The following is a 25,834-nucleotide window of genomic DNA, read 5'->3' on the forward strand; positions in this document are numbered from 1 at the left end:
ATATTAAATGCACATGGCTAAGACAGGGACAGCATTTATGATATATTCCAGATGGATACAATTAACTGCACATCAGTATCACGTGCAGGACTCCCATCACTTTTCATATTAGACACCTAGAATTATATTAAAGATTTTCTATGGGGTACGGGATTGCTAAATCCTAAACAAATGCACTGCACCAACACTGATTTGAATTCTCAATCATAACCAAGAAATACACAAAAAGGGAAAACATGATTAGAAAACAGTCTGGTAACAGAATTAATTGTGACATTTTATAATGAGGACAAAATTTTACCTCACGGATTAAAACTATTATCTGATCATTCTAAGTACATCAGAGTCAAATGGTCATACTCAGACCGCTAACCACTTATGCAGAAGTTAAGATTATACCGCAATCAGAACAATTTAAATCAGGAAATCCTTTATACTTTAATGTTACTCTTTCTATGATTTAAATGTTAGACTCAACTAATCACAGCTCAGTGTCTATACAACAGCAATCAGTCTTGCAAGTTACCTTTCAGTCTGTAACGAATTAATTCTGTCATTTCAATACGCATGCAAAGAAAGGGAAAAAGAGTTATAGAAGATGTTAGAAATAATCAGCATAATTAGTCACAGGATAACCCAACTGTCTTAAAAGCCAATGGCAGCTGTGCTACTGAGTTCGGCAGCAGAATGAGAAACTCAATAAGTAAGCAATTAATTAAGTTCTGTGGAGGAGTAGGAACACAGTAGATCATGACTCCTAAAAGTAAATCTGATAAAAAGTAATAAAAAGATACTTTTGAAAGAGTGAGCAAAGGAACTACTTGAATGAATTCTTTGTACATATTTATTTCTGTCATTTACTTGGAAATTAAAATCATATTAACACATTGCCAACAAAACTTTTGAGATAACTGTGTTCTCCAACTGGTAATTACTAAATAACTCCTCTTGAAAATTGTCTTGTAATTTTTACAGGGCTTTAATAAGTAAGAAGCCAATGTAAAAATTACTATATTTGATATTCTACAATGTTTCTTGCAGAATACCCTGTCTCATTTTGGCTTATTGGGAAAGTGGCAAGCGCAATGATGATATGCCAGAGTAATATGATGTGCATTCAATTGATATAGAAATAAAATTAATCATAATTGCTTGTAAGTTGTTTTACCCAGCCTAGGTGGGGAAGAAGTAGAATGGTTCATGATAAGTTCCACTGAAGTTAAATTAACCAAGAAGAATTCTTGCACTTCTGGTACATCATCCTACAAAACACAAATCCAGTATATTCTCTTTTCATTTTCTTTAAGAAACAATCATAGAATTTGTCAAAAACAACACACTAGAAGTCTCTAACCTTATAGCAATATTAGAATTAATTTATGCTTCCATTTTCCTAGAACATTTTTACATAAAATGTTAGTTACAAAGCAAAACATTACATTTAATGGAAAAGACTGCAGTGACACTGAACTAGATGTGAACAGATTTCTGCTCAATTCTGAAGGCACAAATAGCAACTACTGATAAAGTAAGAGCCTGTAGCAAGCAATGAATGACACTGATCTGAATACCACAAAATAAAGACCCAATGAGAGAGTCAAATTTCATATAAGTAGCACTGTCTTCTGTTATTATTTGTCCTTCTGTGATTTCATCATTAAAAACCAAAGCAGTCTTTCTAAATTACTATAAAATTGATAGCTTCAAATAATACAACATGCAAGATTCAGGTTCCACAATATTCCTTTTCAATTGTCATATCAATAAGTATAGAGTGAAAGGATATAGCATTTACCTCTAGAATAGTAACATTTATGGCAGCTGATGTTTCTCCTTCTTTCAGAATCACTGAGTCAGAAACAGCTACATAATCAGCTCCTGGTTCAGCCAAGGCCCCCTCTGTCTGATTACTTAAGGAGACCAGTCCTGGAACTGTGGCATATGTAACATTGATAGCACCTGTTTAAAATGTGACAAACTTTTTTCATTTTTTTTTCACTTTTTTTCAATTCTTATGAAATGTTCACTAGAATAAACAAAGATAAGAGACCAAATGCACATTGAAAAAATGGAAAGGCTAACTACAAACCAGAGGATTAAAACACTAATAATTTGCCCAAGATCACAGAACTCAGAAAGCATTAGAACCCAATGTATTCATATATTTGAGGTGCTGTGAACTGCAAATATTATATTACATACCTGGGACATCTAATATATTATTAATACCAGGTTTGGTGTCAAGAGAAGTAGAGTGTTTCAGGAATGACTGATGCCTAAGAAAGGCTCTAAGGAGAGTTCTAAATTTAGTTTCCTTCCCAGACAGACTGACATGGATGTTTATAGAAAATAAAAATTTCAGGACACACTGATATATTTTACTAGAGGGAAAGCTAGACTTTTTTTTTTATTGCAAAGCCAATCTCACAAATCTGCCATAGTAAGTCAAATTGCAAATTTAAAGAGAGTGATCCTGGAGATAAAATGACAAATGAAATTCAAAGTTAATCTGTATGAAATAAAATATAAGGTATAAAAGAATCTTCATTTTAATAAATATGGATGGAATTCAATTGAGACATTTTACATTTACAATAGAAACTTAGAATACATTAATATTTTCCTAAGTAGTGTTTGAAAGGTAATTTACATACTGATTGACATTAAAAAAGAAATGGGAAAACAAAGAAATGACATTTAAATTCCTCTACAAATCTGTAGTGTGTCCAGATCTTGAGTGTTTGTTTCAACTGATCACTTCACCTCAAAACAGAGAAAAAAAAATAAGAGAGATTTTAACAGAGGTCTAAATATAGCCTAAAAATGTTAATAGAAAATGATTATGCATGTTATCTCTCAATGGAAGTCAAAACACTCAGGAAAAAAACACAAAAAATATTTTGGCACACAGTGCATTAGTTAGTACTATTTAATTTGATTTTAAAATGAAAATTGAATTAAAAAGAAGTACAGAATTCTTAGGAGAGGCATAAACTGAATTCAGAGGCATCAATGCAACTTTTTCCATGGGATATTCCTAAAATGTCAGATTCTGGAAGTTTATAGAGGGGATGTTGTGGGAATGATAATTCCATACAAGTTCCTTTTCCCTTTTTTTTTTTAAATTTCTTCTGGACAGACAATTCAAGACAGATTTGCTGGACATAAAAGTACAACCCTAACAGCCAACTAGCTATGTCACAGCTCCCAGATCCCTTGCTGGGAATTAAAGGCTATGGCTTCAGTTTTAGCTAAAACTTAGTTTTCAAGGCAGTAAAGAGCCTAGAAGTTCTGAAAACATCAATTGTATCCAAAATTTTCCAGAATTTCTAGCCTCTCTCTCATGGCTTTCATTTGTGTAATGATTTTGAAAACAAAATTTAATTTCTCTTGGAGATGCTATACAAACCTAGAGATCCAAATTCTCTGTTAATAAAAAGTTGAACTGTTTTGTTTTCCTCTGGAAGTAAAACTACCCTGGATGGAGAAGCAAAATTCAGTACTCCATGTGGTTCATCACTAGCTTCTACCGTCAGAACGGCTTCATAGCCTTGACTATCCAAAACAGCAGCACCAGAAGGCAAAACACCTGCAAAAAGAATCAATGGACTATAGTTAATTGTGTTAGGTAAATCAATTTTTGTCTTACGTTACTGCTTTTTCTACGTACAAATGACAGTCAGTAACACTAGAAATGAAATCAAACCAAACACATTATATGCTCACTGAATTTTCCAGATTGTGTGGAATGTATATGTAATTGCATTCTTTAACAAGCACAGGAACAGTCAATCACAACAAAAACTGTATGCACAAAAGTATAGAGTTCAAGACTACATTAAGAAATTAGAAAATCTGAAGCGACAGTGCTAAATATGGACTTCCCTAAACTACTTCTGTTGTAAAAGGAAAGAAAAAGTTTTCTTAGGAATTCATTATAATTCCCAAATTCCATTATAATTCATTCATTAAATTAAAATTATATTCAATTTCTCAATCATTCTATTAAGAAATTACTACAAGTGTTGCCTTGATGAATAACTGTATGAATTTATACTTATCCTGAAGGATTACAAGAGTAAACAAAATATTATGGCAAGTTGGCAAGGTACCATTCAGCAACACCACCCATGTCAAGTTAGTTTGGTGTTTAGACACTAATTCCAGTTTAACAGAGGATATTCAAGAAGGGATGTGGTTTCATACTTCTTTTCTCATTATAATTTCAATGAAAGAGTAAATTATTCTGACGTCATCTAATTCAGAGACGGATCAGAGAACAGCTTGAAGATTGTTTAAAAAGATAATATCCATTTATTTTATGATGCCTGTATCATATGTATACATAAATACACAGAAGCATCAAGCCTGTTTCAATACAATGTGAACAAATTTTGCATAGTTTGCAACATTTTCAATATTCATAGTCCTACACTTCCAAAATGGTTTAATACACACAAAGCTACTACACTACTAAATAGCAATTTTAGATATAGCAGATATAGCTGTCTATAGTTCTGCATTACCTTCTGTTTTGATGTTGCATAGGATGATCCGGTATTCTTCTTTTTCTTCCGGAATACGGTCATCCAGCAAGTGGACATATAATGTTGTATTCAATATTCCCTATAAATGTTATTGATAAATTGATTAGTCATTAGTGTACAGAGCACAAGTAATACCACTCTATCATATGTATTTTGAGCAATACTTTAAAGAAATGTCAAGTTAAATACTGAAAACTATAAACTCCCTGCTATTTAATCATATCAAGATAAGGAAGATTGCTTTAAAAGCATACTTGTTTTGTCAGCTCACTTCAAATTACAATATTCTCTTGTAACCATTAGATTTTCTTATGGACTCACCTCAGGAAAAACGAGAATTCCAGAATAGTATTCAAAATTTTGTTCTACGTTATGTCCAGCTATCTTCCACTCAACAGTAACATTTCCCAGTCCTGGGGCAGTTCTTAGAACATGGAACTGCAGTTGTTCTCCTAGGAAGAAAGGACAAAATGCAATATTTTGGGGTTCCTTCTACAATTCAACTACTAAAATGAAAACAAAAAATATTAATCACAGTTTAAATATTTTTTATTTTTCATGTAAAACCCTAATATTTTTAATAGTGAGCTTCCCAGTAGTTATGTACCACTTTTTTTTTTTTTTTTTTTTTTTTAATATTGAAACAAAACCCTCACAAATCTGAACTCTTTCTCATGAGTTTTTATGAATTTAGTTCATTCCCAGAAAGAACTATCAAAATATAAAGGAACCTGGTATATATGCATAACTGCTATCAAAACGTGCACAAAGCAAAGAGCAGTATCTGTTTGTGAGCTACACACAGAATAAATTCTCTACACACAGCTTTTACACAGTTTTCTAGGCAGCTAACTGGCAAGGAATAGACATGTTCCTAATATCTGCAGTGTCTTGTGACTACAAATAGTGCATGTAGAAAAATGCTTGGAGTTACCTGCAAGGTCCATTTATGTGAGTTTTGAATTTACAAATGTCAGCAGTTTCTGGATGTTAGAAAGCATCCAGGAAAAAAAGCCAATTCATAATATTAGAAGGACAGTACTTAGAAGCAAAACAGTAATGTTTGATATTTTAAAATTCGTTTTTAATAATTGATTATAATTTCAGAGATAGTAAGTATCAAATGAAAACATGCATCTGTAAGAAGTGATTATGGTATTTTTCCACATTTATAATATTTAACCAAATGGTCACTTAAAGAGTGAACTCTCCAAAAAGTTTTGAAAAATTAAGAAAATTTATACTATTATAAAGAATGAAATATCTATATGCATTTATACAAAACAAATATTTGGCATAAAATTAAATCTTTTAAATATGTGCATGTAAAATTACATATTATATTAATTTGAAATTGATCAGCAGGTAACATTAGTAAAATTATGCAATATATTCCCATTAGAGGAGAGATATTTATTTATAATATATAAGTGTATTGCAACAGAATACACATAATTGTATGTCAACAGCATTTTCCTAGTTCACAGAATGGAAGTTTGCCAGTATATAAGTGTGGAATTCGTTTTCAAGGACATGAAATACACAGAAATGTACAATATTGAGGTGCTTGGAAATAATCATGAAAGCTTAGGTCCATCATCAATTAACTGAAAATTACTTTCTTAGTATTGCTATAAATTGATCTGAATATTTTTTCCTGTTGGAAAACTGAGAATAATTCCATCTTTTAGTTTGTATTATGTACACACTTAAAAGCAACCCTATTGAGAAACACTGAGATACATCTGTGAAAAGGAAAGAGAAGATGTGGTGTTAGATTATGTTCTTAGTCCATGGCATACAGAATTAAGCAGTACAGCTATTCTCACTGACCGTGTTACTGAAAGAACACCAAATTATTATACTGCAGGAAAGTATTCTATATCTAAAACAGGCAGAAAAAAATGACCACTTTCTGGACATGTTCTCTGTTTGGTAAGGAAATATTTGAGAGATGCCAATATATTGGCTATGAATGAGACAGATGTAAACAACAAACTTCAAAAGACCTTAATAAACTGAAAAATAAAATTGCAAAGTAGAAAAAAAAAATTATACACCAATTTTCCAATACGTAACATTAGTATGTTATCAGTCTCATTATTTCAAACTTCATTTAAGCCTTGTTATAAGTTGCCTAACACTAGTTCTAAAAGAACAAAGGAATTCAAAATTTATTGACATCACAAGAATTCTGCTTCTACAGTCAGACATCTGAGGACATACTGACAATTTACAGGTTCCCCTAGGGCTGATATTACACATCATTTAACACTGCCCTGAAATCTGTTTATCCTGTTTGAGAATTTTGCACATCCACTGCAAAATATGTATTTGCAAATAATAAATATTTGACAGAATAAATATTTGACAGAAAATACGTACTTCAGTATCATCACAAAACATACAATATATACAAAGGTTATTTCAATGCAACATTATGTAACACAAAAAAATTTCACTGAAGACTGTAAAATACTTCAAGATACAGAACCCTGATACACTGTAATCCGAGCACCAAGAAGAAACCCGAAGTACAATTAATCTCAATTAAAGACTCTCCAGTATTCAGCTACTGACTCAAGTAAAGCTCAGCCAGCTTTACCAAAATCTTTGTTATTCCTATCCAGTAAGAAATGCTAACACAAATACAAATCGATCTCTGAAAATTGAAAGTATTATTAGGTTAATTTCCCTATTTTGTCTTATGGTGTTTTTTTTTAAAATATTTTAAATCTTTCTTTCATTTTCTGCCTTTATCAAGGAGAAGGTGACTTAATCAATTCTCCTCTTGTTCCTTATTTCAAACTATTGCAGTGTGTTTTCATCCAATTCATAGCCGTACAACTGTTCCATGTTTTGCCTGTACTTAAATGTTGCCCTTGCCCTCAATATGGTGATTGTGTAAACTGAATATATGCAGGTAACACCAAGACAGTCACGATCCACAGCTGAAGTGTGAAGAAAAGACATATTTCATTCTGTAACTTTCAAAATAGAGACATCAATACCACTAAACTTATTCCACATTAGTGCAAAAAGTGCGCAGGCCTGAGCACTGTGTTACATATCAAAAGGCCTTGACAATGCACAAAACCTTCACCAGGCTGTGGTTCAACCTTCCCCACTTACAAAGAAGTCCAAGTCTATGGGAAAGGATTTCAAGACTTTAACAACATCTTCTTGTCTTCTGTGAGTAAAATCCATTTCTTTTTGGTTGACAGCCAATAATCCAGAGTGAATACAAATACCTGAATTTTGTCACACTGAGTATTTTCTAACATCTCCCATCTGCAGGTTTGGTCTTTAAGTAAAAATAAATTCTAAAATGAACTTATTTTTCTTTCCTCACCAATCTTCAGTTTTTCAAATCTTTCCTCCCCACAGGGATAAATAATATGAACAGCTTGAAAAAAAGACTAAGAAACTGTTCAATAATATAATAAATATAAAAGATTAAAGTTTTTGGATTTATGTTTGATAATATTTGTCTTCATAAGAAAAAGCTGATAATGAAAATGAAGTAAAAACACTGAAATCATATGAAGGCCTTAGCTCATTCCTTTCTTTTTAAATCAAAGGGAACTGGTTTGATTGTTCTTTCTTGCTATAATGCAGTGCAATGCATTGTGTTTTTCACAAGCTGAAGGAAATGGAATCAGTTATAGCACTATATACATACTATACATAGTAGAGTATTTCAGCTCCAGATAAAAGCTTTCAACTTCAGCATGCTGTGACTAATATTTAACCAGTGGAAAGTGTATAAGGTCTTTATAACCTTGGGGAATGAGATGGTTTGAATTAATTCCTTGGGCTCATTAACAGCTGTTCTTAAGACTGCCAGAATGCATCTGGCAGATCAGAACCACTAATGTGGAGTAATAAAGGACAGAAACTTGGCACAATAGAATTAATACAAACTGTATCTAAACAAAACCCAAAAGCTTATGGTGTCCTTTCATTATAGGAAAAAACACAAGACCATGTTCTTTTGAGATAGACTGTTTTTTCCAACAAAAAATTCAGTGCATACACTCTTGGACAGCAAATTTCTGTTAGTTTTCTCTACCCATCAGTTTACGCATCAGCAAAATTTGAGATTGCAATACACTGATATTCCAGCAAAGGTTAACAAGAGCAGCCACCATGTGTATTATTACTGTCCTATGCAGAACTGTACCACCTCTAGGTAAAACATGAAACACGTTCTCTTAAAACACTGCTAGACACTAGATATCCAACTATGACATCAAGATTGTCACACTCCTAAAATGAGTTGCTATTAAATATATGAAGAGAAACTTTAGAAAGATGGAAGATTTTTTCCTATTTTATTTCTGTGGGAATATTTTCTAGATAATTAAAAACTAATTTTAAGTCAGTGGTAGATAATATTTGCTTAAGATTAGCAATTGGTCTGCATGATGGGGGTTTATATTTAGTTCTTGAATACGGTAAAAGTGAATGAGAAATGCTAAAAGGAGCTTAGAAATGCAATGCCAATAGAAGCAAGGCATAATCTTCAGAAAAAGGACGGGAAAGAAGAAATGGTGAAATATGGGTTTGGAACTGGTCTATTCACCTTTTCCATAGATTTCATTTAAGTGTTGTGCTTGCAAGAGTTAAAAATCCAAAGAATTGCACACTAAGTATGTGGTTATTCAGCTTGCTGACATTCTCTGAACAGTGATACAATCACTGAATTGTTATCAACAGAAAGCACGGAAATGGAAGCTGATGCTAATCAAACTGAGTGTGGTCAACACAAAGAACGCACCTTCATGACCAATAACGGACCTTCCAGCTGTCTGGAAGCTAATGATTCCTGCCACATTGTCACTTGCCAGGATAACCACTGTGACAGTGTTGAAACTGGGCAGAATCCTACTCCCTCCTTCAGTATGCACCAGGCTGATTATGATGCTTTCATTATCCTCTGGCTCTGGATCATCTAAAATGGTCAGTGTGACCATCTTTTTTGTTTCACCTAAAAGCAGAAGAACATATACATACTTACATGTTCACATGAAAATCACCTTTAAAAAGATGCAATCATCTACTCTAGTATTAAATACTTAACTTATATAAAAAAGGACATGAAGAATCTTTCCTTATTTACCGGTCTAGAAGTTACTGAATGTCGTTATGAAAATGTATTCAATTACTAATGAAATGTTATATTAGGCAATATAATTTAAAAATTATTAAATATACTCTGTAGAAATTAGCAATAATTTCTGAATGCCTAGAATTGCTTTATAAGTTCTTCGGCTTTCAAATTTTAATTAGAAAAGGGGAATAATTCTTGTAAAAAGAATTGCCAAATGAATACATTTTTCTGATGTCACATACAGATATATGTACATGAAATTTGACTATATATTTACTGGACCAGGAAATGCATTAAAGTGGGCAGTCATTTTATAAGTTATATGTCTTCTGGAGTATCAAAGAATGACAATGCAAGCAGCAAACATAATCAATTACCAGTCTCTGTAATACATTACAATTTGCAACAGAATCCTATTGGTAATTGTATGTGCCTAACCTATACTAATTATCAGTTTACCCCACACATATATTTTTTGTTATATTGCCTTTCAAAGTATTTTGAAAACAGATTTAGTAAACTTATAAAAACTAATATAATTACATGTCAGTTTCCAAATCACTCCTGGGAATCTTTCATTTAAGTTCAGATTATTTAGCAAACTAAATGAACATTGGAATCTTTACTACGCTCCCATAAATTGTTTTCAAAACAATTGCTCAATTATCTCTGACTTTGAAAATATAAAATATATCTGTCATGTTGCACAGTGCTCAAATAATGCCTGACATAGATGTTTCTTATTTGCAATTTTTTTAACTATCCTGTTATGTTACAAAATCAATACAATCTCAGAATCTAAAAAGATATAATCATTAAAAAATAGTACTGTGTCTAGAAGGTAAGAACAAAAGACCACTTAGGCTTGATTTTCATTTTCATTATCTTTGATACACCTATTTCAGCAATATTATTCCTTATTTATTTAGTAAAAATGTTATCTTTATAATGCGCAGTGCAATATTTCTTTAAAAAATACTTGAATATTTATACTTTTCATCCTTTTTTTTTTTTTTTTTTTGTCTTTGTGGTCTTTGTGTGTGTTTGTTTTGTGTTTTCTTTAATTTTAGACATGAGAAGTTAATGCTAAATCTAGACTTACCTTCAGAAAACACCAGAATCTCACCAACACCCACAAAATCCAAGTTTGGGGTAGCAGTTCCACCAACAACACGCCATTCCACTGTCACCTGTCCCAGGCTGCCTTCTGTCCTGTCTATCATTAGCTGCACACTGGCCTGAGGACATTCTTCTACTTCAATATATAGACCTTTCTCTGTTGCATTGGGACTTACACTATAGATCTTAAATACTCCAAAGGCATCCCCATTCATCATTATGGTAATTGTGGAAGTATTTGGCTGCCCAATAGTTGGTTGATTTTTTAAGCTGGCTGAGATGTTAAAAAGTTCAACTTTCAACAGGGATACAGTGAATTTTTCATCCAGCTCTGGCAGGCTGTCAGGGAGTATGGTAACTGTGAGATTTGCAAACTCTTCCCCTTCCTGCATGATGGCCCACTGTCCTGTGATAGATTCATAATCACTACCAGCAATGGCTTGTGTGCTAAACAGAATGGATGTACTGCTGATGTTTTTCTTGTAGGTCCATAATCCTGACATGTTAGTAGTTAATGGCCCAATCTCTGTTGTCAGCCAGAGGCAGAGAGGAATCTCAGAGGCACTGGAAAATGTAAAGGCTGAACATGCTTGCTCTTTTAGGCACTGAGTTGCACAGGCATACAGTGGGTCACTTGCTGCTGACACATTCTCTCTGGTCTTGGATGGCTGGTCAGGAATTCCTTGTACAGGAGACTTGTAATAGGCCAGTATATCCTCACCTTGGTCAATGGCAAGAGCTACAACGTCGGTCTCAGAAGTGCTGTAAAATATTTGCAGCTGACCAAACCTTCCCCCACTAAAAGACATTAAAATAAAAATGTTATGTTAGCTGGTGAAGCATGTCTAATAATCTGTATGTTACTGGGTTAAGAATAAAAACAAAATCAACTAATGCTTTCTGAATTGCTGAAAAGTTTCAAATAGCTAATTAAAGCGACTTCCCTTGAAACTAGTACTAGAATAACTGAGTAGTTGGGTTTTTTGGAGAGCAAGTTTGATTGTTTATAGCTTGGGTAGCAGTCTATTAAGCATGCATGTTTGCAAACATTTGTTTCTAGGAGTTAACTTAGTCTTCCTAGGACCATCAAGGAAGAAAAAGCCTTTGCTGTCTAGCATTGTTATCACTCCTCTGAGGTGTCCTCAGGATACCATAATTCACATGCAAAACCTTTTCTGCTTTTCATTTTGTCTTCCATCACACAACATTTGATACATTTTATCCTCCAGTTCACATCACAGGAACAGGCTGATTTGAAGCTTTAAATGTCTTGTCAATTTAACAGGCAAAATAAAACTTCAAGTACACAGTGTACACTGGGTTTACACTACATATGTATTACATTTGTACTTTATGTACAAGCAGACATCTAGTTCAAAATCAATGTATATGAAAAAAAAAGCTGGCAGAACAAGAAATTTATGCAAATACCTATACAAGGGTGTGACATTTAAAATTAATGCCAAAAAAATACTAAACAAAAAACAAACCAAACCAAAACAACAACAACAACAAAGAAAAAAGATATTTAAAATCAGCCAATATTATACAGACCTTCTCCTGACTGATATATTTGCAAGTAAGTTTCTTTCTAGTGGCTCCTGAATTCGATATGAAGATTGATGAAAGAAAACTGTGCCATAAGGATTATCATTGGCAGGTATAACAATATTTGCCATGCCATCTAACCCGATAGCAGCGCCATTGGAGGCCTGAGTTAATTCAATATGGACAATCTCAAAAAGAAAAAGAAGAAGAGCAAATAATGCAGCTAAATAATTTTTGCCATTTCTACAAATAATCACAAGCAAAATAAAATCTGAACTTGTTGCAGCTTCCTGTCATAACATTTCTTGCTTTGATCTGCACACATTTCTTATACAAGTTAAAACTCTAATACTGTTTAAGAGAGACATAACTACTCTACTTACTTCTTCTATTTCTGGAACATCATCAGCCAGGATTTCCAACAGCAACATCTGAATGGCTTCCCCAGGGGCAAAAGTAATATTACCCATGGAAACTTGTAAGTCTTCATCAGCAGGATGCCCATTAATGGTAGCAGCCCACTGAACAGTAACATTACCCAGGGTCCCAGCATTACGGATTATTGGCAGATTTATGGTTACTGATCCAAATTCAGGCTCCTCCACAGTGAATTCAGTATTCTGAAAAACTGACATACACCATAGGGAGATGTAGTGCATTAAGAATAAAACTGAAAGTAAATATATCCATTTCTGAAGTACAGAGTTTTATTTTACTTGCTTGCATTTACTTGCACAGGTAAACCCCTTTTAATCATGTTTAAACCTAAAAGCAGACTTTCAATACCCATATTTTCATCTGCAGAGAAAATTAGTATGAAAATCAAGCTCTCATCCAAAAAGTCTATTGCAATACACCCACTCTCTGAGGCTAAACTGTTTCTAAGGTCTCAGAATATAACTTCATAATTATTCCCACCAAAGAAACTCTTTACCAATTTTCATGTCACTTATTGAAGAAATAAATTATAACTATTTAACACGGAACATGTTAAGTAGAAATCGTTGTTTTTTAGAATCACAGAACGGGTCATGTTGGAAGGGACCATTGTAGATCATTCGATTCAAGCTCCCTGCTCAAGGAGGGTCATCCCAGAGCACATGGCACAGGAATATGTCCAGACAGTTCTTAGATATTTCCACTAAAGGAGATTCCACAACCTCTCTGGGCAACCTGTTCCAGTGCACCATTACCTGCACAGTAAAGGTCTTCCTCATGTTCAGGTGAACTTCCTGGGCATCAGTTTCTGCCTGTTGCCTCTTCTCCTACTGCTTGGGGCCAACAATCAGAGCCTCCAAGAGGCTCAATCCTTCTGTTTTATTAAAGTCCCATTACTCCTGTATTACATGTATAAATTCAGTTCATCTTATCTTTTCCTTTACTCCCTATACCCACATTTCCATTTCTGAATGTTTTTATTCAGCTCGAAGTTGCAGCTGCCCCACAAACCCTCCAAAAAACTTGTTGACAGAAGAAAGAAAATATGTACTCCTTTACCAAAGGATCCAAATGGGTCATCAGAAGCGTCAATAGTTATGACTGCCCTTGTTAAAGATCCAAGCAAGGCTCCTCCTGTTGTTTGGTTCAGCAGCTGAACATAAAATGACTCCTCAAGTTCAGGATTGATATCATTAATTATATAAATTGGCACAGCTTTACTTGTTTCCCCTTCTAGTAGGACAACATCTGATGAAGCTACACTGTAGTCCTCACCTAGATTTGTAGATGAAAAAACCCAAAATAATAAAACACAGATAATGTCAATGCTTTATGGTTCAGTGTGGTGAACATTATCATTATTACCCATTTTCTCTTTGCTTATGCATGCATTTCTCTGTGTTTTTATGGTGTCTTTTCCTTTATCTTTAGACCTCAAAACTCTTATTTATTTATTTACTTATTTACTTATTTATTTACATATTTATTTAAGTCCTGTTGCCTTTTAGATGTCTGAATGGATCAAAATAAAACTTGGCTGACCAAAAGAGAAAGAGTTTGCACCGTTAGACCAAGAGGTAGTTACAAAAGGTCCATTGTTATCTGCTGTTTACGAAGTCACACTACCAAGATGTTTCTATGTTTGATTTATAATTGCTGTCCAGCTTTCCAAGAGATAAAAGTGAAACAGAAGCACCTTGTCAAAGCAGATTTCAGTAAAGGGCATCTTTTATGTATCGACTTCAGTTTGGGCAAACTTGTCTCAACTGTCTAGAGGAACATCTGTGATACACTAGATCACAGCTCTGCTTCAGAAACTAATTGAAAGAATACTCTGATATAAATGTAGCTACAGATTTTTAACACTCTGTTACATAAAAATGAAATTAAAGGTTCTCAGAGCATGTACCACCCACCTAATCAGTTTGGACATAGCTGAAATAGAGTGCACTCAATTTATAACTGTCTAAGTAATCCTAGAGATTTCAAAATTTTTCTCCTTTCTTTATGTACCTTCTCTACAGCAGGGACCAACTGGACAAGTTTACGTTACATTTTCAGAAGTACAAGTCTCCTTGAGTTTTGATAGATTTTTCCATATTTGTTTTACAGCTAAGTCCCCAGCTCTCACTTCCTCTCCAATAAGCTCAACTAAGCAATGCATGATGGGCTTAAATATATACATGGGACTAAATAGCTTTAACATGTACTACTGTAGCATTTTGGGTGGTGGGGGGTGAGGGGATGTTTAAGTGGTGATGTGCTAAGTAAACAACTAAGTAAACAAACATCCTAATTCCTTCCCTCATTTCACTTTTAGGCTCTCCAGTGATAATGTGTAAACTTTTCCCTAGGTCTTAGATTTATATTTGATAAGCACAGTCAATGCCCTACTACTTTATATTTCATACATGCTACATAACGGTGCATTCATTACACACTTGTTTGTTTCAGCTTTAACAAAGGCTACATAGTTCTGCTCTTCTGCTTTCTTACCAGCTGTTGCAGTTATTGGCATAGCTTTAAATTTCACAGAAACATCTGAAAATATTCCCCCGGTTCTGGTCACATTAATGATTGGTCCAACATAGCTTTCAGCAACTCGCACAGCTGAAGCTGAAAGCTGAAGTGTTCCAAAAGCATCATCATTGGCATTGATAATTACATGAGCTATTGTCTCACCCAGTAAACCAAGTCGAGGAGAATTTATAACTGAAATATAAAGAAAACATAGTGAGCAGTACCTCAAATGCTTACTATTCACGGCTATAGAGTTCGTAGGCACACGTGTAAGTTTAGCTGTCTCCAGTTTTCATGAAAATTATCTTTTTTACAATTGGACAAAGCATAACTACAAACCACATCAAAATACATGTGCTTAAATTATCTTCTAGCAGAAAATCTGAACGTTATTCTACTATGCTGTGGAGCACACAAGCCATAATTTTTTTGAAAATAAGAAGTACTGTGAATTTATTTATTTATTTATTTATTTATCCATAAGACTAATAATAAGATCAATACAGTTCAGAATAATTTCAGTTTTACTTTTAATATAATGAAATATAAGTAAGATTTCAACTCCAAGTGGAATTACATTTGAAGGTACCCCTTAATCTATGAGCAAGGGCACCAATTAGACATTCTAAGATTCTCTGAAGTGCAAATCAGGCTGTAATGACCTGAATTTATGTGAATGAGAAATTAAGTAAAAATTGTCAACACTAAGAAAGCAGCACATCACTAATTCTACATAACTTTTTTTTAAAGACTTTTTCGTATTTTAATTTTAAAAACTAGTTTAGTTATTTCCCACTACTGAACTTCCAGAAACAATGCCAAATAAGCAGGTATTAGTGCACTAACAAATACCGTAACATATTTGGCCTGAAACATTTTGCATAAGACAATGCAAAAGGGATAAAGAAATACTCATGCTTTTCCAATAAAATAGTGTGCCAAAGGAAATAAAAGTTAACAGGCACAAGTCAGGTAACTAAGAGATATCTTAGCTATACAGAGGTTGGCAGAGGTAAAGAATTCATTTGTCGTGCTGCAGTTTCTCCTGTTACATATAAATACTAACCTTCATAGTTAAATTGTAGATTTTACGAAAGATACTTACTTGGCCGATCCTGAACTTTCTTGATCAAAACAACACTGCTTAGTTCCACAAAAACAGATTCTGACCTCTCAGGATCATCATCATCCAAAATAGGCAAGGATATTGTGGCCTCACTTTCATTGGTTGCAAGGACCACATAACCTGTAATAGGTATGTAGTCTTTTCCCTCTATTGCTCTGACAACATCAGGTGGAAGAAAGGGCAACTTTTCTTCATCACCAATAGTTCTGTATTTCACCATTACTGTACCAAGGAGACCACCGCACCTTATAACTGTCAAAGAGACATTTTTTGTTTCTTCCTCAACTTTCATTGGTCTGTTTCGCTCAGAAAAGATGAAGACTCCATACGGATCATCATTTGCTAAAATAGTTAATGTTGCATTAGTATGATATCCAAGACGACCAAGGGAGACATTGATGATCAGGACTGAAAACACCTCATCCAATTCGGGAACATCATCAGGAGAAACCTGTAATGTAATATTTGTTCTCACTTGGCCAACATCAAACGTTACATTCCCCTCTGTAGAGATCAGGTCTTTGGTGAGATCGTAGACTATGATCCAATGCAACGTCACCTGAGATAAGGTCCCATGACTTCTCACAACCTATGAAAAACATAAAGATGTGCATATTTTTGTTCTATGAGAAAGAAACATAGAAGTGTGAAATGCAATTAAGCAAAGACAATAACATGAAGAATTAAAGTCATGTCTGTGTTTTAAAAACATGTAATTTTTATTATCTTAGCTCTGCAAAACTTGTATTATCAACATTTACTTTAAGACAGTAGTCCCTTGATTCTAAATAAGTAGAAGATTTTAAGTTTTTGAATATTATTATTATTTTAGTTTCAAGCTGAATAATATACATTGGCAAACACTGCATGACTGGAAAAACAAGTGTTCATGGCAAAGTTGTTAAAAACCCCATAGACTAACGACAAAAGCATCAGAGAACACCAGTGAAAACAGACAGAAGAGTACAATGCAGCAATATGAGACTCAAAGCTTTCTAACCTGCAGCACAACATTGCCATCTCCATCTTCAGGTTCAGTTCCATTCACTGAAATGGACTCAGCACTGAACTCAAACACACCATGAGCATCATCAGAAGCCTCAATAGTCACAAGGATGTGGGATGCAATTCCCAAGCTAGCTGTTAAATGAGAGTCCCAAAAAGGTTATTTTTATCTCTCATGTTTTCTTACATGAAAGAAAGCAACTGAAGAAATATGCTACAAAAATACAAAAGAGAGTATGAAGTATCTGTGCAGTTTATCTTTGTTTTTTTTCTTTTTAAAATGCATGGCAACTCCCTATATGGAAAAGGAGCTGACTTTCAGTAAGGCAGTCCTCTCAGTCCTTCTGTGGAACCATGCAACAAAAAAAGTGTTATTTTAAGGGAGGAACCAAAATAAAATTACAGGTTCAATGAATGAACATGGAGCAGCATTTAGGACAGTGAGGAGTTATACTGTAAACCACAGTGGAAGAGGAAAGACAAGATGAATGCAGATCTCATCCTGACATAAGCTGGAATGAAAGAAAAGTATAACCAAAAAGTAACCAAAAAAACCCCACCAAGTCAAGTAAATCCTACTTCTAAAGATATTGTCTTGGGTGACATAACTTGCTTCTCTTGGAGAGAAAGAAGAGTTTGGCACTTAAGGAAACCATTCCTGGAAACAAGTAAAAGGGAAACAGAATGTCAAAGAAAACAACAAAAAAGAAAGAAAGAAAAAAAAAAAAGGAAAAAAAAAAGGAAAAAAAAAAAAAAAAGAAAAAAAAAAGAAAAAATATTATTCTATTGGCATATGGGTGCTCATATAACATTTTTACGTCTGCAGGTTTTCATTTAAATTCCTATATGCATAGGGTTTTCTCATATATTCTATGTTATTTCTTCATTTGGTATTTTTTATCAATATTAAATTATAATTGTTTTCTGCATATCATGACATAAATAGAAAGAAATGAAAGAGGAAAAATGAAAAAATCAAATTATTTCATTAAAAATATAACACAACTTACTTTTTTAAGAATATTTTTGCCATGAAGGGTAAATTATACATAGATTATATCATACAGGATTATAGCATACAATCAGGTAGTTTTAAAATTGCCTTCAATTTTAAAAGTACCTTTGCTTTTTTCTCCCAGGAAAATTTCACAATGTTCAGACAAAGATAATTTTGTAAGTTTTAATTCTGAAATTACTGTATTGTGTTTCACAACAATATAGTTTTGATTATGTAAGAGCCTGTTGTACTCTGCTTTACATTAAACACTGACTGCTAGTGAAATTACAACTAAGTTAAAATGGAAAAGAATTTTTTTTGCTAAAACTTTTTGTTAAATCTAAATTAATAATCTCTAACTACATGTAAAGAAAGTTGTATCAAGCATAATAATTTATGACAGCTATTACACTTATAAATAAAATATAGGATCAATCAAAAAAGCTTACCAAGTTGAGGGACAGTTGAAAGGAAGAAATCCATGTTTCCATCACCACTACCACTTCCATCATTTCTAAAGAGCTCAGCAACTTTAAGATGACAGACATGCAGATATATACACATACATACATTTATAAAAAGGGAAAGCAGAAAGTAATTTAAACATTTTTGGATAACACAAAAAGACAGAGGTGTATTCTAGGAAAATGTCAATTTTCAAAATTAATTTCTGCTAATAGCCAGAAAAAATATTGAATATGCTACCTCTTGTTTAATTTATTGCACTGGAATCGTAAAAGGAAGTTAGAAGGAAAGAAAACACCTACAACTTTATCCTTTTTTTCTGCCTTTCTTTCTGTGTTCCCTCTTTCTCATTCCTAATTGAGAAATTAGAAATGGGGCAGGGAAGAGAGGGAAGAAATGGCTAGACCCTGTGAAATGCTCTTACTCTAATATTTTCTCACAAATCAAAAACTAGTGCCAGAAAGTTGAAAAAATTTGGCAGCTTAACTGACGGAACCTTTATTCTAAGTTTCATGCTTGCAGTGGTGTTGGAAAGCTCCAAAAGATTATGTTCAGGAGGTAACTGCATCTAGTAAATTACCAAAGTTAGCTGTAAGTTTTCTAACTAAAAAAAGTGAAAGAGAAAAGTTTATTTAACTGAAACAACTACTTGACCAAAAATTCCACAGGCATAAAAACTCCAACTTTTATTAAAAGATTCCTAGCATAACACCACCATGCCACATAGCAACACAGACACTCATGTTAATATGATCTAACTTTCCAGAAGGCATCACACTTGCAATTCTGAATTGCTTAGAAAAACATCAGTTAAAAACGCACTTTATGGCTCTCCATATTTTTAATTACTTCTTTTCCTTCAACCAGGAGGAATCTCCCTTAAAAATTTTTTGCACTGGAAATAAGTTCTGTAAAGCAAAATTGATTTTACAAGGCAGGAGCACTGATGCTTGCTGACAGTTGTAGGACTAACATCTCACAGCAGGATTTACACTAGCTTCTAGCTAGTTCTCCAACTCAGCTAAACTCCCCAGGCATGTCAAAACCCACGATTTTCTAATGCTATAATCCATTTGAATAAGTTATGAGTGAGTTTATTGCAATTTCTCCAATTTCATTTAAGTGGTAGATAAAAACCACACCTTTGGCTGTTAAACCTTAAATACTGAAAACTTAAAAAAAAAAAAAAAATTTTTTTTTTTTACATTACTTTATTTCTCTCTATCAACTATGGAATTATGTAATTTAAAAAGCAGCAATTGCCTTTGAATGTATGGTAGTGTTATGCTTTCTTTGAGATCTGATTGTTTACAGCAGTAATTAACAAAAGCTGGACAGTTTTTTCCTAAAAGGAATTGCTGCTTTCTGGAGGGTGTGTCTTTAGAAATAATATGGAAATAGTTCACAAGGTTTTTAAGAGATGAATAAAGATCACAAAAATACAACCAGTGGGTTGATATATGTGCCTTACCTCCTCCCTCTGGGTTCAACAGCTCCACTTTAAACGTTTTTTCTAGTTCAGGAATAGAATTGTCAGTGATGTTAACAATAATGTACTTGTATCTTTCTCCAGGCTGAAATTCCATTGAGCCCCAAACAGCCTGAAATATGACAGATCTTCACAGTTTTTTTCAAGTTTAGTGTTTTCATCCAAATGAAAAAAGAAATACAGCTACAGTTCTTTTTCTCTTTTTCAAAACATCTACTTCACTTTAGCTTTAAAAAACCTGCTGAGTCTTTGTTATAAGAAATAGCAATCTAAACTCACTGTATTATAAGCACCTTCATTCATCTACATTTTTCTGCACAAACAACAGTCAGACAAGAAAACAGATACTTATAAGCTATGCTGTTGAATATGTACAAATCCTAGTAAGTACAAATATAATCTTCACCTGCATATGCACTTTTATGGTCATATAAAGTCTGATATACTTAGAAACAATAGGAAATATCCATTCTTGCTGCACTGACAATTTTCTTAAGGATATCAAAAGCAAACCCAGGGGCTTTTCCTAAGAAACACAACATGCTGCACAGAAAGGAGGCAAAATCAACAGGGGGTTATATTCGTATAGTGAGTATTAGGCATCTATTACACCACCATAATAAGACAAACTGTTTCTGTGAAAAGAATCACAGCAGAGCTAAAATATTCAAACTGAAGGCTATTTCCAGGACAAAGAGCTTTAACTAAATTCTAAAATTATTACATTGGCAATGGCCATACCTGATAATCTTTAGGACTGAAAGCTGTAACTGGCACTGTCCTGTATTCCATAAGAACTGTTCCAAGAAGCCCTTGTGCACGAACTACCAATAATCTGATGTGTCCAACTTCTTCTTTAACAGTGATATGGGGCACAGCAGAGGCTGGGAGAATCATTTCATCACTGGGCTGAGGAGGTGGCCCCACTGAGAACTGCAGTAGTCCTGAAAGACAAAAAATATTATTGACATAACTTCTTATATAAAAGTCAAATTATAATAATAAAAATTAAACAAAAATATTTATAATATTTATATTTAATGTTTATGAAATTTTAAACATATTAAGATGCCTTTAGGACTCAATCATGCTATTTCCAGGAATGTACTGTGTACCGTTCTCTCTCTCACTGATATTCATGTTAGTCTTACAAAAACCATTTCACAAGAATGAATTCAATGCTTTCCAAAAGAACCCAAATGTCATAATATTGGGTACTTATTGGTATAATAATAGGCAGGCTTAAATGTCTCCCTCTTTTACAAATTCTCATTTCACAGTACCATAAAATCAACACATGCAATGTGGTTTTCTTGCAAATGGAGATGATCCCATGACTGGTCCAGGAAACTTTAATTCCTTTTTTGTAGTATTCTCAAGAGTAGGTAATTTGACTTTCATTCTTGTATAAAAATTATGTGTGGGAATCCATCAGAGGGTTTTGGGAAAGGTGCAAAAGGCAGACCTCAGAGATAGCAGAACTGTGATTAGAGCTAAGCAGTAGCCATAAGATAGGTCAGCAGAAAAATTATGTAAGAAGTAGAAAAGTAAGGACAAACAGAACAATGGTCTGTGTATTAATGCTTGTCTAGAATAACTCCCTAAGCTACAGAAAAGTGTATCTAGTGAGATATTAGGAAGTTCTAAGCTTAATAATGGAGCTCTGTGCATTGTGTTTTAAGGCTTACAAGCAGGTATTGTATTTGAAATAAGCAAGCATTGTTTTAACCGAAGGTACATGTGCTTATAGTGGTTGGATAAAACTACTGTCAATATGCTTTTGCTTTGTGTGATCGGTCAAAAAACTTTTAAAGTGAGCTGTAACATTAAGTTCTTGATCTGCTGCCTGGGATGTGAGCTGCTGGCATCTTCCCGTTGTCATAACCATGTAATGAGACTGATGCTGGAAAATAAAACAGCTCAAGATGCGTTCCTCAGCAGTCCCGTCCCATTCGTGATTTGTACATAGCCCCCGGCTGGCAATAAATGGTGCCCCGTGTGAGCACCCTGTCACTAAATTAATCTCAAGTTAGATAAAGTGTAATACTTGACATTGCTTCTTCTTCTATCTAGGCTAGGCAAATTTTTTACCTCTTGAGCTAGAAGTATACATAAATCTGCAATAAGACTATATATATTCAATATTGTTACCATATGGGTGGTCACTGGCTTTAATGCTGATATCAGTAGTTTGCTTTTCCGGATCTATACTTGCTCCGCTGGTAGGAGTTGAACCTAGTTTTCCATCTCCAGACACTGCAGAGACTAATGTCACACGGAAATATTCATTTAGCTCTGGAATGTCATCATCAATAACATGCAAATTTAAGACCTAGAGAAGGACCAAATAATGGAGAAATCAAAGTATGCAACATACATCCTTTAAGAGTTTTATGACCCTTTTAAACAAAGAAGTTTTTAGTCAATCAGCTGTATCTGTTCTGAGTTCAGAAAGAAATATAGAGAACACTATCGCCCTTCAAATTATTTAGCCTTATGATAACAGGTTTAGAATACCAATTCCAAAAACATCTTTACCAAGCTGTCAGAGACATTACAGCAATTAATCTAACTTAGAGAGCAAGTGAAGTCTTTAATGCCACCTGACACTTAAGGTTACAGATCATACTACTACGTAACATAATCTGCTCTGCATAGGCTATAATATTAATTTCAGACAATTCCAACTTTCTATATATCATGATAAGGTTTGATAAATATATAGGAGAAAAAATTTAGGTAGCTGATGTAGAGGCATGGGAATGAGTAGTTTTAAAATGTCAGTGGAAATTCTCTTAAGATTTTTCACCTGATGAGCAACTGGTCCCAGTCTGTTTCTTAGGGCCATAACCATCAGGTTCTCTGTATGTAGACTGTATACTGGACCACACAGTAATGGAGTAAGAGGGTTCACCAGGTATTTTCTATCATTTTATAAAGTCAGGTTTCATCCATGCTGCCAGACTGGAAAATTGGCTTGGCAAATTTAACTTTGACTGTATGTAATGCAGTAATGGAGTTCAGTAGAGAATTAAAGCTGAATAAACTGCCAGGAGCATACTATTTTCCAAAATCACGAGTTTTTGTCAAGCTGTAATCAGTTATATTGTTTAACTGGGACCAAATCCACAGCTCTAAGTGAGTCTCTTGGATCTTTTCAAATTATGTCAGTAGGTTTCACTCAGTCCCTACTGACCTCAACAGAATGACGGAAGCAAAATTAAAGACAGTATTTTCTACTAACAATCCACCCTTTCTATTTAACTAACACTAATAGAAAACACTTAATGAACTTCCTACAGTACTGTGGACCCACACCTCTTTTCAAATAAATGTAAAATTCCCATGCTGTGTGTTGGGGTCAAATTTACAGAAATAGACTAATCAAAAGAGACAGAATGTTGCAAGACATTTGATTACAGCAGTGAAGTTGACTGCTGTCTATTTAATTGTTGTGGAGGTAAAATTGATCTCCACTACTCAGATCAAAACCTGATCATATTCCAATTTCAGAAGTCACTAGGTCCACTATTCAAGCCCAAGACTACCTATACTTGAAGTATGTGTACGGATATACATATATCTAATATATACATATATGTAAACATATTTTATGTGTAACTATTTGCATTTAAGCATTCATGCATGCACAGTAATGCCTGAAGTGAGATGCACATATATAGGTGTCTATCCTATCACACGTTAGATGTCTAAGATGAAAAAACCCTGCAAAATGTAATAAAAGCCATATGAAGAAAAGACTCTTTAGTATGAAAACCAGTCAAGCATCCTCAGAAGGTGTTTTCCAGCAGGTTTGCAAAGGACAGGATGAATAGTTAATAAGAAGGTAGGGTTTACCTCTGATCTCTGCCAAGGAAGGAATGTGATAGTGCCACTGCTGTTAGAAAAATCGCTAATGGAGTAATTAATGCCCCTGGAATCAACCTGTGAGATAATGTAATTTATATACACATAGTCTAGGGCACCCCTTGTTCGCTCCACAACACAGGATATAGTGGAACCCTCATCAGCAACCTGGAAGAAAGCAAGAAATTGACATATTTGTTATGATCATAGTAAATCAAAGGAATAAATGTAAAAGGTTGAATTCTGTAATGTTATTCAAACATTCAGCAATTCTTTATTGCTGTCATGTTACTTTCAGCACTTTTGGAGTGACAGGAAGCTGAAACTGATGTTGGTGGTGGTCAGAACAACCTTAATGGAAATTGCAATAGTTTCTAGCATCTCCCTGAGGTCAGCCAGCAACTGTACCCTGTTGTTTCTCTTGGACACAAAAACAGAATTAACATTCGAAATGTGCATATCAAAAGCAAAAGACTATACTGTTTTATATTAATGTTAAATATAATTTTAATTTAAAGAAAGATTTGGATTCCTCCTTTCCCTGACTAAAAACACTATGGAAAAAAAATAGATACATTTAAATTAAACTATTCTATTACAATTCAGAAAAAAACTGAAGAACTTTTTGTGCTACAGTACTCTTTGCAATTCTGTCTTCACAAAGAACATGCCCTTAGCAGCAACCATTTCACACATTTGGTACAAATCAGGTATTGATACTGGTGAGGTCTATTAAAAATGTTATGATCATCAAACTAAAATAGAAAATAATTTTAGTTGAAAGTTATCAGAATGACTAAAGCTATCTTAAGCATTAGATAAATTTCAGAGCTGCTGTATAGCACAGTGCAGATACTGAATATGCCTTCAGCTGCTTAACACACAGATAACGACATAAGGAAATTAAACTACTGATAAAACAATGCTATAAGATAAAGGCAAAACAATTAACATGCCACATAAATTTTTAATTTTGCTTCATGGTTGATTGCTGATCTATGACATCACAGAATTATCAGTGGTATTGGAAACTGAAGGAATCCATTATGGTAGCAGATGGTAGGCACCTGGAAAACAAACTGAACCGAACTGAAAACTATCATCACTCAGGCAAGATGGTTGCCTTCAAACATGTCATAAGGACTTCAGATAGAAAGGATGCACTTAAGAGATCATAAGAGCTCCCAAATTGGAAAGAAATATGAATTTTTTTCCAAAATAATCTAATAATAATAGAATTGGGTATCATGTCTTTCTCCTTCATAATGATTAAAAAACTAAAAACTGGTTACCATTATTTCAATCCCCTCTAAAAAAGATTCCAGTTTATATACTGCATATATGGTGGTCACCTCCATAGAAAATTTAATGTTTAAAAACAGTAACTTCCAGCCAGTATTAAGTGAATTCATATCAAATATGGTGATGAAAATGATGATGATTTAATTTAAGGGAGGAAGAGACTGGAACAGAACCCAGGAGAAACAACTGTTGCACAGAAAAATCGCTCACCATGTGCTGACCAATACCCAGCCCACTTCTAAACAATGACCAAGTGCCTTCCAGGTAACTTCTCCAGTTTATTAACTGGACATTACAT

General features: G+C 33.9%; 1 protein-coding gene across 1 annotated transcript in view; it reads right to left on the reverse strand.

The window, feature by feature from the left end:
- The window catches only part of ADGRV1 (adhesion G protein-coupled receptor V1), a 282,378-nt gene that overhangs the window by 200,611 nt on the left and 55,933 nt on the right, over positions 1-25,834 (reverse strand). The window contains exons 28-45 of the mRNA XM_041463583.1: positions 24,226-24,402; positions 22,519-22,699; positions 21,109-21,311; positions 20,350-20,479; positions 18,863-18,943; positions 17,412-17,551; positions 16,391-17,000; positions 15,262-15,477; positions 13,825-14,040; positions 12,711-12,955; positions 12,334-12,515; positions 10,763-11,577; positions 9,328-9,537; positions 4,869-4,999; positions 4,527-4,626; positions 3,410-3,589; positions 1,796-1,959; positions 1,169-1,262 (exon numbers count right to left, since the gene is read on the reverse strand). Coding sequence (XP_041319517.1) covers positions 1,169-1,262; positions 1,796-1,959; positions 3,410-3,589; positions 4,527-4,626; positions 4,869-4,999; positions 9,328-9,537; positions 10,763-11,577; positions 12,334-12,515; positions 12,711-12,955; positions 13,825-14,040; positions 15,262-15,477; positions 16,391-17,000; positions 17,412-17,551; positions 18,863-18,943; positions 20,350-20,479; positions 21,109-21,311; positions 22,519-22,699; positions 24,226-24,402 — 4,075 coding nt within the window. The remainder of the gene's footprint in view (positions 1-1,168; positions 1,263-1,795; positions 1,960-3,409; positions 3,590-4,526; positions 4,627-4,868; positions 5,000-9,327; positions 9,538-10,762; positions 11,578-12,333; positions 12,516-12,710; positions 12,956-13,824; positions 14,041-15,261; positions 15,478-16,390; positions 17,001-17,411; positions 17,552-18,862; positions 18,944-20,349; positions 20,480-21,108; positions 21,312-22,518; positions 22,700-24,225; positions 24,403-25,834) is intronic.

Source organism: Pyrgilauda ruficollis, unplaced genomic scaffold (assembly GCF_017590135.1).
Source record: "Pyrgilauda ruficollis isolate IOZ18807 unplaced genomic scaffold, ASM1759013v1 scaffold167, whole genome shotgun sequence".
In the NCBI taxonomy this organism is placed as follows: Eukaryota; Metazoa; Chordata; class Aves; order Passeriformes; family Passeridae; genus Pyrgilauda; species Pyrgilauda ruficollis.